The 18,424-nt window shown below is 41.9% G+C and overlaps 1 protein-coding gene across 1 annotated transcript in view; it reads left to right on the top strand.

Annotated features, from left to right (window-relative positions):
• The window catches only part of ALK (ALK receptor tyrosine kinase), a 635,008-nt gene that overhangs the window by 152,545 nt on the left and 464,039 nt on the right, over positions 1-18,424 (top strand). The window contains exon 2 of the mRNA XM_075064275.1: positions 2,547-2,666. Coding sequence (XP_074920376.1) covers positions 2,547-2,666 — 120 coding nt within the window. The remainder of the gene's footprint in view (positions 1-2,546; positions 2,667-18,424) is intronic.

The following is an 18,424-nucleotide window of genomic DNA, read 5'->3' as shown; positions in this document are numbered from 1 at the left end:
TGCACTGTGGGATACCGCCCGGAGGCCAATAACGTCGATTTCCGTCCACGCTAACCGTAATCCGATATGTTAATATCGAATTTAGCGCTACTCCTCTCGTTGGGGAGGAGTACAGAAATCAATTTAAAGAGCCCTTTATATCGATATAAAGGGCGTTGTAGTGTGGACGCGTACAGCGTTAAATCGATTTAACGCTCTTTAAATTGATTTAAACGCGTAGTGTAGACCAGGCCTAATGTTATTGTGTGTTACATTGTTGATTAATTAGAGAACATGCTCATTTAAAACTATGCAGTGCTCCTTATTACGTTGTTTAGCAGCCACCTGCTTTGTCCATGGCTTGCAGAAACAGCAGCTAGTGGAGCTAGGTGGTGGGAGCTTGGAACTAGGGTGGACAGGTAGCCCCCCATCAGCTCCCTGCTCCCCTAAGTTCCCTGTGCAGCAGCTGCCCGGCAGGCTATCAATTGCCAGCAGTTCAGTTGTCCATCCCCCAACTGCCATGTGCTATTCCTGTCCTCTGCCTTGGAGATGCCCCTGGGAGCCTCCTGCTTGCTGTGCAAGGGGGTGTTAATATCAGGGTGTCCCCCTCCTCCTTGCTTCTGCCCCCCCCCTTAGCCCATTTCTATGAGGGTGGGGGAACACGGGAGGGAGCTTTCTGGCAGCAGTGGCTGTCTCAACTTGCTGATCTACTTAAAAAGGCAATGTACTTAGAGTGGGGTCAGTGTACTTAAAGGGGTAATGCACATCTCTCTCTCTCTCACAAGATGTGTCTCTATCTCTGTCTGCTATGCTGTCTCCCCTCCCTCCATTTGTGCTGCCTTCTAGAATGTGAGGCTACATTAATAACAGTGTGTTAACCCTTGAGGGCTCAGCCGAGTGTTAGTTCATCATTTAGCCAGTAAGGCATTCCCTGGGAAATATCCCACCCTCTGACTTCACCAGCTCAACCAAGCTTCACAATCGTCATTGCTGTGTACAGTATTAAACTGTTTGTTTAAAACTTATTGTGTTTGTGTGTGTGTCTGTGTGGAGAGAGAGAGAGAGAGTCTGGTGAAAAAAATTCCCCCTCCCCATGTACATTAATTCTTATGGGGAAATTGGATTCGTTTAACATCATTTCACATAGTCGCATTTTTCAGAAACATAGCTACAATGTTAAGTGAGGAGTTACTGTATATTATACTTTTAAATTCAGTAATACTAGTCTAATGACAGTAAAATTGTTGAAATAGTCAGACCCTGGCAACAAACAGGACTGTTGTAATGAAATTCCTGAAATCTAACATTACCACCATGATCAAGTCTCAGTGAAGGGCATAAGTCAACCACTAACCACTTGAGGTTAAATAGACACAAGCCTCCTTGCCCTCAGCTAAGTCATTGCATAGTTGTGTATTAAGTTTGTATATAGGGAGATTATTCGTTTATTTACAGTTAAATATGGGATACTAGACTTGATGGTCCATGGGTCTGATCCACTCTGGCAATATCTATGTTGCTAAACTACACCCAATAATATATAGTATTCAGTTATTTTACCATAAATTCGCAAAGGGTCAAGATATAGTTCAGCCATCAAGGAAACTAAACTTTTTTCTACAATTCCAGGATGAGTGACAAAACAATGCTGTGTTGAAGCAAGTTTATATCCTAAAGGTTATTGTTGCAATCAGTAGAGTTAGTTAGCATACATTGTGTCTTTATACGAAAGATTAGCACTTGATTCTCCTCTTGTTTATGCCATTGTTACTCCCAATCTATACCACTATGAGTGAGATCAGAATCAAGTTCTTGCAAATAAAAATTGTGACAGGGAAACTCTGAATCCCGTGAACTGACCACATTTCCATACCCCTGGAATTCTATTGGACCCGTCAGGCTTGCCTTATAATTCAGGCACCAGTTCACACATGCGTAGAGTCATCCTGGTCTTGCAGAGTGGATATGGATAAAATTGACCATCGTAACCCATTCTAGTTCATTGTAACAGTCTAAATCCATGAAGGCTTGTTTCAAACATTTTAATTTATGCAGTAAAAACTCAGCAGAGCATGAATTCACCTGCTTTATGTTCAGGATTCCAGGTGCAAAAAACAAACACATACACACACTAAGCTTAAAGTACTCTGAGGTCAAAGCAAAGCTTGGAAACGTAGAGGGGTAGTGTTGACAATTCTGCTGAACAACAATACTTGTTTTTCATATGTAAAACAAACAATGTATCCTGATTCTCCCTGTGCACATTGATGGGTAAAAGACGTCCTTTCAGCCACTGAAACTATTAAATCCTACTATGAATCTGCCTTGGATTGAAACATAACTGGATATAATTGAATTTTCAGTTTCCAGTGGATATGGTATTCTTTTTGTCCTGTCATAATCAGCTGTTTAGTACTGCAATGTGCTGTTAAACTGATTCTGTGCTGTACCCAAGAGGTGACTGCATTTCAGCACTTGTTACATATAGTCTGTAAAGAACTTTAGGATCCTTCAGCCTGTTGTTTATATTATATTTATTTGCATTTATTCTTTTCTTTTATTTAAAGGTATGAGCACTTTGGAATCTCCCACAAATATTCCTTCTCTCCTCCCTGATTTCTCTGCCTGGAATTTAACTTGGGTCATGAAAGACTCTTCCCCTTTCTTCCCTCACAGAGGACAACATGGTAAGTAGGCTTATTCTCTATTCCCATGCGACATTACATAAATACTGTATCGGTATGTTAGTAGTTCAAAACCTTTAAAGTAAGACAGTTCATGTTAAAATAGCCATGTTCCCCCTGCTATTAGAGAGGCTCTGCATGAACTGAAGGATCCACACTAGCAGATCAGATTGCTGGTCACAACCACTACACTTTTAATTGACTTACCTTTATGGTTGGGCTCAAGCTGCTAAACGTGTATCTTGGATTGCAAATGCCTCAAAGTGTGTTTGGAGCTGAGAATGTGTTTGGCCTACTATAAAGATAGGGACCATTTGCAAAATTTGGGTTTGTTACATCACCTTCACTGGGATAGGATGGGAGTGGAACAGATCTGGGATTATGGTTCAGACTATTCTCTGATATGACCTAATTAATGATAATGTAAAACCGCATTCATACGGTAGAATGATATGCCAGTGTTTTCCTGGTCAGAGAAGAATGGAATAAAGATATATCCAGCATGCAATTCAGTAAAAGGACTGAAGGAGGATATACCACCACCAGTTTCTCATGAGAAGAGATAAGGTGGAGAGAGGCTAATAAGATTTACTCACCCCAAGCCTGTAATTATCTGCTTGAGGGAAAAGTTTGACCTACCTATATGAAGGAGTTCCATATATCTTCAAATTTATGTTGCAGCCTTTTATGCTGCGCAATATATATTATTTGTACTGGCGTACACTATCTGCTTCTAGCTGTTGTAGCTGTGTGACTGATGAGGACGCACCAATTTCATTTTAGAAGGGACAGTAGCAAATTCCCCCACCCCCCTGGCTTTCACAGAGGCTTTAAGGAAGATTTCTCATTTATCCTTTATTACTTCATCCTAACCTCTTTAAATTTCTCAGAAATATCATTCTAAGAGAAGGGTTTGTTCTAAGAACCTAAAATCATGTGGATTGGTTCCATCTAATGGAATCACATATAGATAAATATACTGTATCTAAGTTTAAAATCAGTTACAGTGGCTTTTGGCTGATAATATAATCTGTCTGGATGAAATTCTATCAATGCCCAACCCACCATTCTGCAATGAATGGCAGGAAATCGATTTGCATATGTTACACAAAGATGATCCCTACTCAGTGCTCCCGAACTGGCAGAGCACAATATTTTCGTATGTAAGCCTTCTGCCAGGTGGAGCCAATAGCAATAAGGGCTAGGCTCAGTATCTAGGGGTTCCTTTTTGAGCCCCAACCCAGTGACCTGGGACAATTACACACAACTCCCTGGGCACCTCTAAGAGGCAATACACCCTCTCACAAGCACAGAGTTTGAGTGTAGCAAAACTTTTTAATAAAAGGAGAGAAGTCAGTCTGCATTAATTTGGAAAAACCCCACAACTAGGGCTCATAAACATAAACCATGAGCAAAAGACCCATTCCCAAGTAAGTTGGGTAGTGTCCTTTTTCCCTTCAGGTTCTTAAGTCCAGCAACCCAAAAGTCCTTTTAACTTGCCTGTCCGATCTCCCTCACAGTTGCTTTCCTTGGCCAGTGCAACCCCAGAGTTCAGAGGTTCATCTGCACAGCTCACCTCCCACCCTGGGTGGAAGGGGGTGCAAGGAGGCACATTACACATATTGCCCTGCCAGCTGATTGCCAGTCTGCTGTGGCCCTCTCTGCCAGCCACTCTGCTGGCTGTGTGCCTTCCCCACCAGCTGCCCTGCTGTCCACTGGCTGTGCCTCTCCGCCAACCACGCTGCTGATCATGCCTCTCCACCAGCTGCCTGGCTGGCCACTTTCAAGACATTTTCAGGGCCCACCACTTAACACAGTTGTCAGTGATTTCAGCTGTTAGTGGGCAGGCTCTTGCAATAGAGACACTGTCCTAAAGTAGATTTAATAGTTGGACTTAAGTATCAGTGATTTCAGCTCTGTAGCATGTAACAAGACTCTCAATTGAGTCTAAATTAGTTCTTTTACAAACAATGTCTAGAACCCTTAAACAGGGCCCATGCCACCAGGTACAAATATCTGTCCTCCCTGCCCCCTCAACTGATTGGCCTTTGGAATCCATGTCCCCTGCCTAGCGAGTGCCATTCAGTTGAGGGCAAGTCCCTCCATCTAGGTATGCCAGGTATAGTTCTGCTGCACTTGGTTCGCACAACAAGGATAACAACCCTTTATTACTCCTGCCCCAATAACAAGGAGACTGGGGATCCAGCATCAGCCACAAGTGATCATTTGGGCAAGCAATCCTATCATGCTGAGCATTCTGGCAAGGTGGGTGTGTCCATGCAAACGAGATCAGCTCCTGATTTCCTTTTCCACCACTCACTACTAGATGTTAGGGGAGAGCTCATTCAGACTCTGCTTACATCTATAATGCATTATATTTTCAAAGCTCTTAAAAACCTCAACTAGTTTACTGATAGTTCTGAATTTGGGTCAAGTATTTCCTATTACTTTCAGGATGTGCAGTTCAGAAGAGTGAGAGGAGTCTTGAAGAGGGGCTGATAGTTTTTTGTCACCATTACACCTGAGGGATTCTGGGATTTCCAGAGGTTGCTCTGGCCTATGAGTCTGCTTTAACTTACACCTGGACTGCAGTGGACCCCAAAGCACTATTCAGCAACCTGGAATACCTATAGGACAGTTTGCTTTGGCCACACTCATGTATCCCAGGAACACTATATCCTGGGGACTGGGTGGCGCATGTTACTGTGTGAAGTAGAGCCACTACACCAGCCTCTGGGGAACAAAACAAGAGGAACTGAGGTGTAAAGGGACTGAAAGCAGCCTAGTCAGGGCCCTATTTATTGTTTATCTTAATCTCCCTGGCTGGAGACTTTGGCATAGTTCCTCCCTGCCAGAGGGGGAGAGAGCCTTTGGTATTCCATGTTATGGCACATGCCCACCCCCATCTATCTAAAGAGCCCCAAGTCACAAAGGAAATCCTTATCAAAGATGGGAACAGAACTCAGCTCTTCACCGTTCCTTTGCTCTCTGAAATGGCAAAGTATCACTGAGGCCAGATGTGAGGTAGTGTTCTCAGCAAAATCTCCATTTTGACAGAGCCTATCCAACCATCTATCCAAGCTTGAAGGGATTTTTAAAAAATGTAAAAGAAAAATTGATATCACCAGGTCCCTCTTGCCCCCAACTCTATTGTCTCCTTTGGAAGTTACCCCAAGTCCTCAGTATGTTGGTGTCCTTCACTGGCTCCCTTTGATTGTCTGCTCAGGATGGGTTTGCACTATAACGCCCAGTGGTTTATACAGAGAAAAGGAGAAATACTTTGCAGTCCTATGATTTCAAAGCATTTTTCAAATCATTAAGTCTCATCTCACTCCTATGAAATGAGTAAGCATCTCCATTTTGCAGGTGGGAAACCTGAGGGACAGAGTGGTTAATCTGCTTCTTGTGCTCTGCATCTCTGTGCAGTGCTCAGATACTACAATCTTTAATATATTTATCCTCAGAAAACCCCTGTGAGTGAGGGAAGTGTTATCCCCATTTTAAAGATGGGGAACTCAGGCGCAGAGACTAAGGCCTAGCTCCACAAAGGTACTTAAGTGTCTGACTCTCAGACTTAAGCATAAGAGTCCCATTTTTAGGCAGCACTGTGATCCACAAAACTGACCGGCTGCTGCCTAAGCTGCTAAACTCACTCATGTTTTCAGTAAAAGTTTTTCCAACATGCCTATGTTTCTGTCTCTCTGGGCATGCACTCTGCTGCCTCACTCTAGCCCTGAGATGCCTAAGCCCCAGTGCAATCCACAAACTGGGGGAAGACAGATGTTTCCCCACCTAAGTCATGTGCAGGGCCTGATCTGGTAGGTGAACTCAGGGGCTGCCTAGATCTACATAGAGCACTCTGGGTGAGGGAAGGAGAGGACCTTCCTTATAACCTTTAGTTCAGTGGTTGAGTACTCACTGGAGAAGTGGGAGACCACCAGTGCAATCCCCTATTCTGTCTGATGAGGAGAAGGGATTTGAACAGGGTCCGTCACCTCTCAGGTGCGTGCCTAAACTGCTGGATTACGGGATATTCTGAGGTGGTGCTTGTGACAGGTTGAATCACAGAAACCCCCTTGGGAACTGCCAACTGATGTGCCAAGACTACTTCTGCCCCTGCTTTCCCTGCCAGCCTGGGAATCCAGCACCCTGTCTTGCTGAGCCAGACACAGTCTGCTCCAGCACAGACCTAGGTCTGAACCACGTGACCCAAAACTGCAGACTTAACTGAAAGCAACTTACACAAGGGTTCCTGTCTTTAACACCCAGATGCCCAACTTCCAATGGGGTCTAAACCCCAAATAAATCTGTTTTACCTTGTATATAGCTTATTCAGGGTAAAATAATAAATTGTTCACCCTCTATAACACTGATAGAGAGAGATGCATAGCTGTTTGCCTCCCTCCCAGGTATTACTACATACTCTGGGTTAATTAATATGTAAAAAGTGATTTTATTAAATACAGAAAGTAGGATTTAAGTTGTTCCAAGTAGTAACAGACAGAACAAAGTGAATTATCAAGCAAAATAAAATAGAACATGCAGGTCTATGTTTAAGAAAACTGAACTCAGATAAAAACTTCACCAGTTAGCTTCCTTTACAGACTAGTCTCCTTCTAGTCTGGGTCCAGCAATCACTCCCACCCCCTATAGTTACTGTCCCTTGTTCCAATTTCTTTCAGGTATCCTTGGGGGTGGAGAGGCTATATCTTTAGCCAGCTGAAGACAAAATGGAGGGGTCTCCCAGGGGGTTTAAATAGACTTTCTCTTGTGGGTGGAGACCCCCTCCTCTCTCCTATGCAAAGTCCAGCTCCAAGATGGAGTTTTGGAGTCACATGGGCAAGTCACATGTCCATGCATGACTCAGTTTTTACCACAGCATTCCTGTGAAAGCTCAGATGTAGATTGGCATCGTCAAGTTCATTGCTGGCTTAAGTGGTTTTTGATCGGGCACTTAATTTGCACTTTTCTCAAGAAGCTGACCAAATGCTTTTCTAGGCTAGTTAAAATCAAGGAAGTAGACAGCCAATATTCCTAACTTCAGGTACAAAAATGATACATGTATACAAATAGGATTAATTGATTCAGTACACCATAACCTTTACAGAGATATATTACATGGCATAGGTAACATAAAACATATTCTAGTTATATATACATTCATTAGCGTATTCCATAAAGCCTTATGAGGGGGGCACCATCACAGTGCTCCCTCAGTCTCTCCTGTTGAAGTTGTTCTCCTTCAGCTAAATATTGAATAGTTAGATATGAATTAGGCTAGGGGGAGAGAGAGTATGAGACTGTCTTGCTAATCCAGTGATTAGGGCATTCACCCGAGAGGTGGAAAATATCTGTTCAAATCTCTTCTCATCAGCCAGATGGAGGAGTTGAACCAGAGCTCTCTCATTTCCTAAGTGAGTTCCCTAACCACAGGGCTAATGGTAAAAGGGAGGGACTTCCCTCCCCCAGCTGTTTTATATAAATCTAAGTGGCATCTGAGCACAGCAATCATATCAAGCCCCAAACATGGCTTAGAGCAGCTATTTCCACCCCAACCCCCAGTTTTGTGGATTGCTAGCAGAGATAGGTGCCATCGTGTAGCCCAGACTTAGGTGCCTATCTCTGTGAAAAGTGTGGGGCTTAAGACACACCTATCTCTTCCAATGCATTGTATAGGGAATTTAGCGTATGTCTACACTGCAATTAAACACCTGTGGCTGTAACTTGCCTGGGCTAAGGGGTCCCAGAACCTGGGCTCCAGCCTGAGCCTAAACATCTACACTGCAATTAAATAACCTCTTAGCCTGAGCCCAAGTTAGCTGGCATGGGGCTGCTGTGGATGTTTAAGTGCAATGTACAGATACCCTTGGGCGCCTAACTCAGGTGTTGTGGATTGCAATATTGTTCCTGTGATTTTTCTAGGTGCCACAATGTCTAAGTCCCTTTGTGGATGTGGGTCTAACTGACTGAGACAAGGTCACATAAGATGACTGGAGCAAGGCAAGGAATTGAACTCAAATCTCCTGAGTCCCGGGGTAGTGTCTTAACCACTGACACATCCTTCCTCCTAGGTTAAGTGAGTCATCCCAGGTCACACAGTAAATTACTGACTGTGAAATGTTTGAGTGGTAGCTGTGTTAGTCTATACCAGCAAAAACAATGAGGAGTCCTTGTGGCACCTCGTTAGCACTGACCCCCTCACTTGGTAAGGCAAGTCCCATCTTTTCATGTGCTGTATTATTTATACCTGCCTACTTTTTTCAGTCCATGCATCTGATGAAGTGGGTTATAAAGCTTATGCCCAAATAAATTTGTTTAGTCTCTAAGGTGCCACAAGGACTCCTCTTTCTTTTGAATGTGAAATAAAACCTAGACATCCTCTTTCACTAGAGCACTGTCCTTCCCTCTCCTAGAAGTGCCACTGTTTGCAGCATTGTGGCATAATTGAGATTATTAGTGAGTGTTTAATAAAACTTCTGTTAAAACTTTGTCTGATGGATCCATCTAATTAAATGACTGGCATTGCTGACATGGAGAAATATTAGTTTTCTTAATTACTCTTTTCCTGTTAGTCCTGTTAGTGGATCAATTTCTTAGATTGAAAGACTGAGTAAATTAATTTTTTTTTACCACCACCACCACAAAAACAAACAAACAAATAAAAACACTAAACTCCTCTCAAAAAAAATAAAAATAAAAAATATTGCTGAATTGGCTGCAACGGTTCTTGCAAGCAAATGTTTCATCACATTTGTGAAATTACATACAACTGTCCCTAGAGGTAGTCATCCGCTCAGGCTGTTGGAGAGGTTACTTCAATAGGAAGCTTTTACAATACTCTTCCCACTGTGTCTCATCAGTGCTAGCAGTTTTCCAGATCTGCTGCTCTACCTGAGCAGTGATTATTTACCTACCATCCTGGAGATACAAAATTTCACCTGTCCTACGGAGAAGCAAGATTTTTTTTTTATAGGAGTCCAATGTTGTTTAAGGCAGTGCTTCTCAAAGTGGTGGTCCAGGAGCCATCAGCTGCTGGTCCGCGGCGAGTTTCCTCATAAGAGCGTTGACTAGGATAATAATATGGCACCGGTCCCTGGCACATTGGGGGAAAAAAAAATTGCCAGTCCCCCACATCAGATAGCTTGAGAAGCACTGGTTTAAGGGACAGGAAGAAATTTTAAGCATCTATATTTTTAGGCTTTCCTTTATTCTTTCTCCTTGTCAAGATGCTCTCTCTCCCTCCCACATGGCAGGGACTGAAAAATATGGGGTCAGCAAGCATTCCTAAGCATATGTCGTGTAGCATATTACGCTCCCCAGGGGTATGCAGGTTGGCTGCCACCTCACTACCACCTGTCCCTAACGTGCAGCAAGCTTGTCTGAGCCTGCTGTGATCAGCTCCCTGAAACCACTAGCCTCTGGCGGCACAAGCGCTGTCTTCCAAGCCCTTGCAGACCTTGCTCTCTCTGTACAGATGGCAATGGGCACACACCAAATGAAAATACTCAGAGAACTCCGTGCAGTGTCCAGCTCTTTATCCACTGAACACTCAGTATTACCAGATCTGCTGTTCCTAAAGGTACAAAGCAGCTTGTAAGATTCAACTCAGAACCAGCACTTTGCTTAATACCACTGCACTTATACTAAATCTTGTTTTCACTATAAATACATCTATTATTAAAGAATAGATTCAAGTGATGGAGAGGAAGAATATTGGAAACAAATATTACATATAGAACAAAATCAAATATGCTTTCTAGAGACCAAACTTAACTAACAGGTTACTCTTATCTAAAGAAGTTTATCTTACTCAGCATTCTCTTCAGTGTTTTCAACTAAGCTTGGTTGAGACCCTTTTTGTATATACCAGAATTGGGTGATTCTGGTAACCCCTCTGCACCCTCTTGCCAGTTGTCATTAAGAGGCTCTTCGGTCACAAACAGGGATTAGATGTTCCTTTTGCTTGGGATAGGGGGACCAAAATCCAGGAAAACAATCTTGATCTCCTTGTTCCTTTTTTCTCCTTCACCTGCAGACTATATTCCAATGGCAATATGCAATGACTGATACAAGTATGAAATACTAAACAGTAAGATAACAAATTACCTTTTTCTTCTTCTGGTATTTATTTTCCCTAGAGACCACCCTAATTTTATATATATATAAAATATGAAAACAAGATTTAGTATAAGTGCAGTGACTATATATATAGGCAATGAATCCCCTTTTAAGGCTTGTCAAAATATGACAGTTCACATCCTACTGCTACGTTGAGTCAACTGGAATATGAGTTTTCTAACAATCCTCTTTAGAATCAGTTCTTTAGATATTTGTACAGAACGTGCATTAGAAATTCCCTTTCATAGAGATGTTTGTCTTGTGTGCATAAGAGATTTGGGGGACAAATATTTCCATCTCTGGGCACATGCACTATAGCTGGACCCACCTAATATGTCAATTTCTTGGAGGAACAGAAATGAGATCTGTGTTGGCTGTTTCATTCCCCCATGAGATGTCTTGACAGACTGTGCTTATAACTGATTGATGAAGGAGTCCTGGTTCCTTTTCTTTGTAGCCTGATTTTGAATGAACAAAGCAGCTGTCACAGATTTTGGTAACTGTGTCTCCAATGCACATAAAGGAATAAGGAAGACACAAAGTGACTGTTGTCAGTTTAGAGATCCGTGTAACAGACAAATGAGTGGCTGTGTTGTTTAATCTAAGAAGTGGGCACTCAGATGTTATTTGCCACTGCTGGATTAATTTAAAGGCTTTTGGCAGAGTTGAGTTCTCTATCTGTATTTCTCCAAAGATAGAGGCAACATGTCCTAGTGATTAGTGCACAGGCTTCAAGTCAGAACTTCTGAATTTTATTGCCAGTAGTTTACAGTTTCTTTGTAGAACACATGGATTTTATTATTCTAAGGTCATATGGTATTTTAGATCTAGCACTTAACATGTTCAGAGTGTGTGCAAATCATTGATGTAGGGGATAAGTGTTTCTCCCATTTTAAAAATGGCAAGGGGGATTGGGAGGGTGGATGATGTCACAGGATAGCTGTCCCTTTATGGAGAGTAGGGCCCCACCTGTGACTGTGGTTATGTCTACACTAGCGATTATTGCAGCCACACAGCTATGGTGCTGCAGGCTAGGAAAGAGAAGAGAGTTAGAAAGGCTCACTTTAACTCTGTTTTTTGAGTATCTTTCATTTATGGGATGGCCTTCCCATGACTCTAAGAGTATGTCTACCCTGCAGTTAGACACCTACAGCTGGCCCATTCTAGCTGACTCAGCCATGTGGGGCTCAAGCTAGGAGACTAATTGCTGTGTAGACCTTTGGGCTCAGGCTGCAGCCCAAGTTCTGAGACCCTCCTAGTCGCAGGGTTTGGATCCTGGGCTCCAGGCCAAGCTGGAGTACCTACACTGCCATTTAACAGCCCCATGAGCCTAAGTCAGCTGGCACGGGCCAGCTACCCTTTTTTAATTGCAGTGCAGACATACTCCAAGACAATGCTAACTTTTGCAAGACATTTGCAATACAAGCCTCCCAGGGATGTGAAGATGGGACTTTGGGATGGATGGCAAACTCCTCCAGCCAACATATTAGTGGGACAGACCTAATTTCCCTGGGACTGTCCTACAACCAATGCTGCTTTTTCCTGGAAGATATGGAGTTAATTTAAATCTAGTGCTCCTACAAGCTGTCAAATTGACAGCCATGGAGAAGGAAGCCTAGCATTTTACCAGCAAATGGGCAGTAACCATGTGAGTTCTTTCACCCTAGCCCCACTACACAGCCCATTGTCACCCACCACTGTCTTAACCTGACATTTCCCTGCACTGTGACAGCATGACTGAAGAATCATTGGGTGATTATTCTTCTGGTGTAGATAGGGTTAAAATGGGATTCAAGACTAACCTTATAGGAGGCCCCCAGACTCCTAAAACTGTCTGTCCCATGCCATCTATACCTAAAAAGAACTGGGAAAGCTTTAGGAACTTGCTTTTTCTCTGAGATTATTAAATGAAAACTTAATTGTTCACTTCCTTGTCATGAATTAAAAGCTTTATAGGCCTTAAATACTGAGTATATAGATGTTAGTGGGTGTTAATGGAGGTCCCAGGTCTCACTCAGCAGAGCGTTTCTGCACTATACAATTTAAATGATCTCTCTTCCCCAATGAATAAATGTCAATACAGTATTTATTTAAAAAGAAACCTACCGTGGTAAGAATATTTGATCCCTGTTCGCTCTCTGGCTTCTGCCATTGCTACAACTGGTAGAGCCACGCTGTTGGGTGTTGGACATGAATTAGTCAAATTTTTGTCAGCATAGGCAAGATTTTTGATTTAGATGCCTATATCTGAAAATATGGCATACGGGACAGCTAGTTAAATACCCAGTTGATATGTTTGTGCATAAGCATAGGGCTGAGTGTAGGTGGGATTCACACTTAGTCAGAGAAGGAATAAATCAATCATTGATAATACCATTTCAAAACATGGTGGGCCAAGGGGGGGCTATGATCCTGAAAGTCAGAAAGAGAGGAGATGGAAAAAAAACCTTTCTTGGGGGGGAGTTAGAACATACAAACTTATTTATATAAATACATTCCTTGCTTTTTCCAAAGAGTCAACTCTGGTTTCCCTTATACCAGCTGCCTCATAACAAGTGTGTGTGTGTGTGTGTGTGTGTACTGGATAGTGAAGGAAGGTGAGCTGTCATACTGAAGGATATTTTCCAGTAGATCTCACTATTAAGGTGTTCTTCTTGAGATTTGGTTTATATTTTGTTTTTACTAGGCTTTTTTTGTATTATTGAAAACTTTCACCAGCATAACTAAAATGGAGGTAATTGTCATTCATATTGGAAAACTTACACCAACATAACTAACATAGATATAGTTATACCAGTGCAAATCTCTAATTATATTTATTTATTTCTGTCCATCATACATAGTTAAGAGGAGCTCCAGAAGCTTAGCAATAATTTTGTGTTAGTTAGTCCAGTTTCATTACAAACTACCAATCTAAAGAAGACAATGATTATACCAAACATATGTTGACTGTACCAGAAGTTTTAATAGTTGGCAGTGTGCTACAAGTTATGCACAAGTTCTGTTTTGAATCAACTATATTGGTTAACCTATCTTTAGGTGAAAAGCTTATGCTTATTTAAGGAAGGCAGCCACCACATTCAGTCATTTGACCAAGCACATGTGAGATAACGAAATTGGCATTAAACACGAAAATATGAGTTTACTATACGTGTGTCCTGAGAACACTTCAGTATGTTCCTGAGCACACTGCTGTACAGTAGGCATGAGAGAAGGCTAAATGCCTTTCACACCCACTGTCGTCTTCATATTTTAAATATCAAGTAAGAAACCGAAGTTCCTGATACCATAGTATTTGAGACAGCAAAATTGCCAACCCTAATTACTGTTCTTAAACACAGATATCTTCATTGGTTTAGTTATCTGTACTGGATAGATGATGGACTCATTTTAAAGGACCTACTGCATGAGAATATGTGGCTGCTCTAAGGCCACTGGGCTGTTGTAGGCTCAGGTTCAAAGGCGTTTGCAAGAGGGATTTGAAAACTTCCAGCATCAACATTACAAGCTCCAAAGAGTCAGCTAGCAACAGGCTACACTGGAGGATGGTGCTGGAGGGCTGTGCTATACAAGGGCTGGAAAGAGTCAGAGGCTGAAGATAGGTGGTTGAACAAAGAGGAAATTACATCAGGTGTCCTAGCAGCAGTAGTGCACCAGATTCATCTTCTGGCCATGTGGGTTATGGTTGCACCATCTGTGACAAGGACTGCCATGCAAGAACTGGACTTTTTAGTAACTTATGATGCTGCAGCATGACACACAGTAACAAAGCTGCTTTGGCATTTTCACATTAACTTTTGAGATGGACAGAAGACATCTATCTGCTATGTATTTTTTTGTATTATCATAGCACCTAGGAGCCCCAGTCATGGACCAGAGCCCCATTTGCTAGGTACTGTTCAAATATAAAACATATACCCAAGGTCTTAACATCACGTCTCAATTACAATTTCCTACCTTCTCAATCAGGTGGTGACTTGCTTTATCTTTCTTAGCCAGATTTGGTAAGCTGGCATTTCGTTATATAGCCAGCAAGTTGTGATACACACATTGATGGCTACAACCAAAATCTTAAACAGGTGGATGTTTACCTTTATTTGATTGTAAGCAACCAAGGTTAATTTATTTTCCATTTAAAATTATAATGATGTAACAGATTTATTATAAACTGTCTGGGCATTCAAGAAACTGGAAGATGTAGTGAACCTTCAACTTCTATGCTATATTTTAAAAGTGGCTTTGTGATTTACTGGACTTAGCATCTCCTTTACAGCATTTATGATCCATAGTGTTCATATAGCTACTGCATAAACACATACCTATGGATAAATCTTTGTGAAAATCTCATTGCAAAAAAACTGAGTATGCACAATTGTCACCTTCTAGTCTTCTTTGGGGAGTGGCTGGGGGAGAAGGTGGAAGGGGAGCTTGGAAAAAAATCTCTGTAGGTTCTACTAAATTTAATTACTTCTCCTACAGTGTGTGTTGGTTTGAAAAATGGAAATGATGGCTTATTTAATCAAATAAACTTCAAAAGCAATAAGTTCTTTTCCTACACTGCTAATCGCACACAGAGCATTGTGTAGGATTTAAACATAAGACAAAGTTTAGAAAAGGGAGGTGAAAGACCTGTGTGGGTGCATTAAAAATTGACCAGTAATTTGTGTTTGTGGAAGGAAGCAATTTGTGGAAAGAACGGATTCTATGCTTGTATATGTGGTATAGTCCTGCAGCAGCTACCAAAGAAGGTTCCTTACAACTCAAGAACCGCTTGTAAATGAGCTTACGTATAGTATATATGAAAATCATTTACTCTACATTGTGGACTGATCATTAACTTTGCTTGAGAGGAAGAATGGTCCTGTGATTAGGTTGTGACTAGGCCTGGGACTTGGGAGATTTGTTTTCAATTTCCTCAATACCCTTCGTTTTAATTTCAATACCACTGTCTTCCTTTGTGACCTTAAGCAAATCACTTAACCCCCATGACTCTCATTTCTTAACCTGCAGAAAAGTTAGTACTTCTCTAGGGCACAAGGGTGTTGTGAGAATAAATTCATTAAAGCTTGTGAAATGGTTGGATACTATCATGATAATGCATGTACCAGTTCCCTAAATAGATATGAATGCTTAATCAAATTAGACACTTTTTTAAAGATGTATATGAGTCAAATACTGCATCTTCCTGTGCAAAACGATCTATTTTAAATGTTATTCTGAGCTGCATTCAGCCAGGCTGATCCAAGGAGGTATATGTTACACACCTCCCTGCACCCCATGGGATTCAACACAAGGGAAGACAGGTGTCCTTGTCATCCCGAGCCCTTCCTGTGGGTTCCCATTGCAGACAGGCAGCTTTAATTGCCATGAGGGGGCACACTAGTGAGGAGATATTTTTTTATTGTTGAGTTGTATTACTGGAGTGCTTGATACCCCTAGTCATAGACCAGGGTTTCCCTGTACTAGGTGCTTTACAAACACAAAACAAAGGCAGTTTCTGTCCTGAGGCACTTACAGTCTAACTATAAAACAGAAGGCAACAGGTGGTTACAGACAGATGGGGAGCAAAAGGAAACAATGAGATAAAACTGAACAGCATAAGCAGAGGTCTCAGCAGACCAGCAGCCTAGCTTCTGTCAAGTTTCTCTAGGCATCCCACCAGGACTGGCGGTTCCATTTAGGCAACTTAGGCGGTCGCTTGGGGCGCCAGTATTTGGAAGGGCAGCAGACAAGCTCCGGTGGACCTCCCACAGGCGTGCCTGCGCATAGGGCGCGAAAAACACTCGCGCCGCTCCGGCATCCCAGTAGGGTAGGGTTTGAAAAAGGACAATGAGATGGCTTTGCGGATATTTACAGGGAGCCGCTTCTGTGCTTGACGGGTGGCATGAGAAAAACCACCAAGTTTCTTGTTTGAAAATTGTAACAAATGAGAGCTGAAGGGTGGCATCACTAGCACAATGGAGGCAGGTGGTAATGTCTTGATAGTGTGAAAGAGAAGATGAGTGAAGGGGCATGGACCAGTTAATTTAGTGGCTGTCCTTTCCATGTATCCTTCCTGGCCTGGGCCACCCAAGGGGGTCAGTTTTGACCTTCTAACATTAGAAAGCCAAAGTTTTTTTCATTTCATGATGAGTTTCAGTCATCGGTCAGCTCTTTACACTTGTTGGCCAAGATATGCATGCTTATAAAGGGAGATTTATAATGTAAATGCTGGGAAGTGGGGAATAGGAAAAGGCAGATGATGATATTATACAAAATGTGCAAGACACATGAAATACATATGTAATAGTTTTCAGAGTAGCAGCCGTGTTACTCCTGTTCTTTTTGCAGATACAGACTACTTGTGGCACCTTAGAGACTAACAAATTTATTTGAGCATAAGCTTTTGTGGGCCAAAACCCACTTCACTGAATGCATGCAGTGGAAAATATGTAATACACACACAGAGAGAGAACATGAAACAGTGGGTTTTACCATACACATTATAACAAGAGTGATCAGTTAAGATGAGCTATTACCAGCAGGTGAGAGAGAGAACTTTTTGTAGTGGTAATCAAAATGACTCATTTCCAGCAGTTGACAAGAAGGTGTGAGGAACCGTAGGGGGGGAAAATAAACATGGGGAAATAGTTTTACTTTGTGTAATGACCCATCCACTCCCAGTCTTTATTCAAGCCTAATTTAATGGTGTCTAATTTGCAAATTAATTCCAATTCAGCAGTCTCTCATTGGAATTTGTTTCTGAAGTTTTTTTGTTGTAATATTGCGACTTTTAGGTCTGTAGTTGAGTGACCAGGGAGGTTGAAGTGTTCTCAAACTGGTTTTTGAATGTTATAATTCTTGACATCTGATTTGTGTCCATTTATCCTTTTGCATAGAGACTGTCCGGTTTGGCCAGTGTACATGGCAGAGGGGCATTGCTGGCACATGATGGCATATACCACATTGGTAGATGTTGTGGAAGAAACGAATTGTGCAGGTGAATGAGCCTCTGATAGTGTGGCTCACGTGATTAGGTTCTTATGATGCTGTCCCTTGACTAGATATGTGGACAGAGTTGGCAATGGGCTTTGTTTCAAGGATAGTTCCTGAGTTAGTGTTTTTGTTGTGTGGTGTTGTAACAGTAATAATAATGTAATAGTGTCATCCATGTCCTCCTTCCACCTATTGTTTCCTGTGCTTATACTTTGCATTTTGTCTCAAATTAGGCACTGAGCCTGGGAGCATTTAGACAGGAGGGTAACTTCACACATGTGAGAAATCCCATTAAAGTTCAATGGACTAGTTATGTGTACAGTTAATACTCATGTATGTGCCTTTTATGATTGGAGTCTTAAACTGTAAATGCTAAAGAACAGGAATCTTGCAATGTTTTTGTACAGCACTTCGCACAAGGGGACCTTGATTATGATTGGGGCTTTTGGAGATGCCATAGTACAAATTACAAATGTATATTGTATTCCAAATAAATATGGTGCTCCCAGAAACTATGGTGGTGGGGCATATGCAAATATTAGTAATGATAAATAGTTTAGATTGATGGAAAAGGACAAGAGTTCAGAACCAACTCACTAAAAAAGTCACATGCTTTTAAATCTCTCTCCTTTCATTTGTGTTGGCATAGGCAGGGCTAATATTAAATC

Source organism: Chelonoidis abingdonii, chromosome 3 (assembly GCF_003597395.2).
Source record: "Chelonoidis abingdonii isolate Lonesome George chromosome 3, CheloAbing_2.0, whole genome shotgun sequence".
In the NCBI taxonomy this organism is placed as follows: Eukaryota; Metazoa; Chordata; order Testudines; family Testudinidae; genus Chelonoidis; species Chelonoidis abingdonii.
The sequence above is the reverse complement of the archived record's forward strand: the minus strand, read 5'-3'. Positions and strand labels throughout refer to the sequence as shown.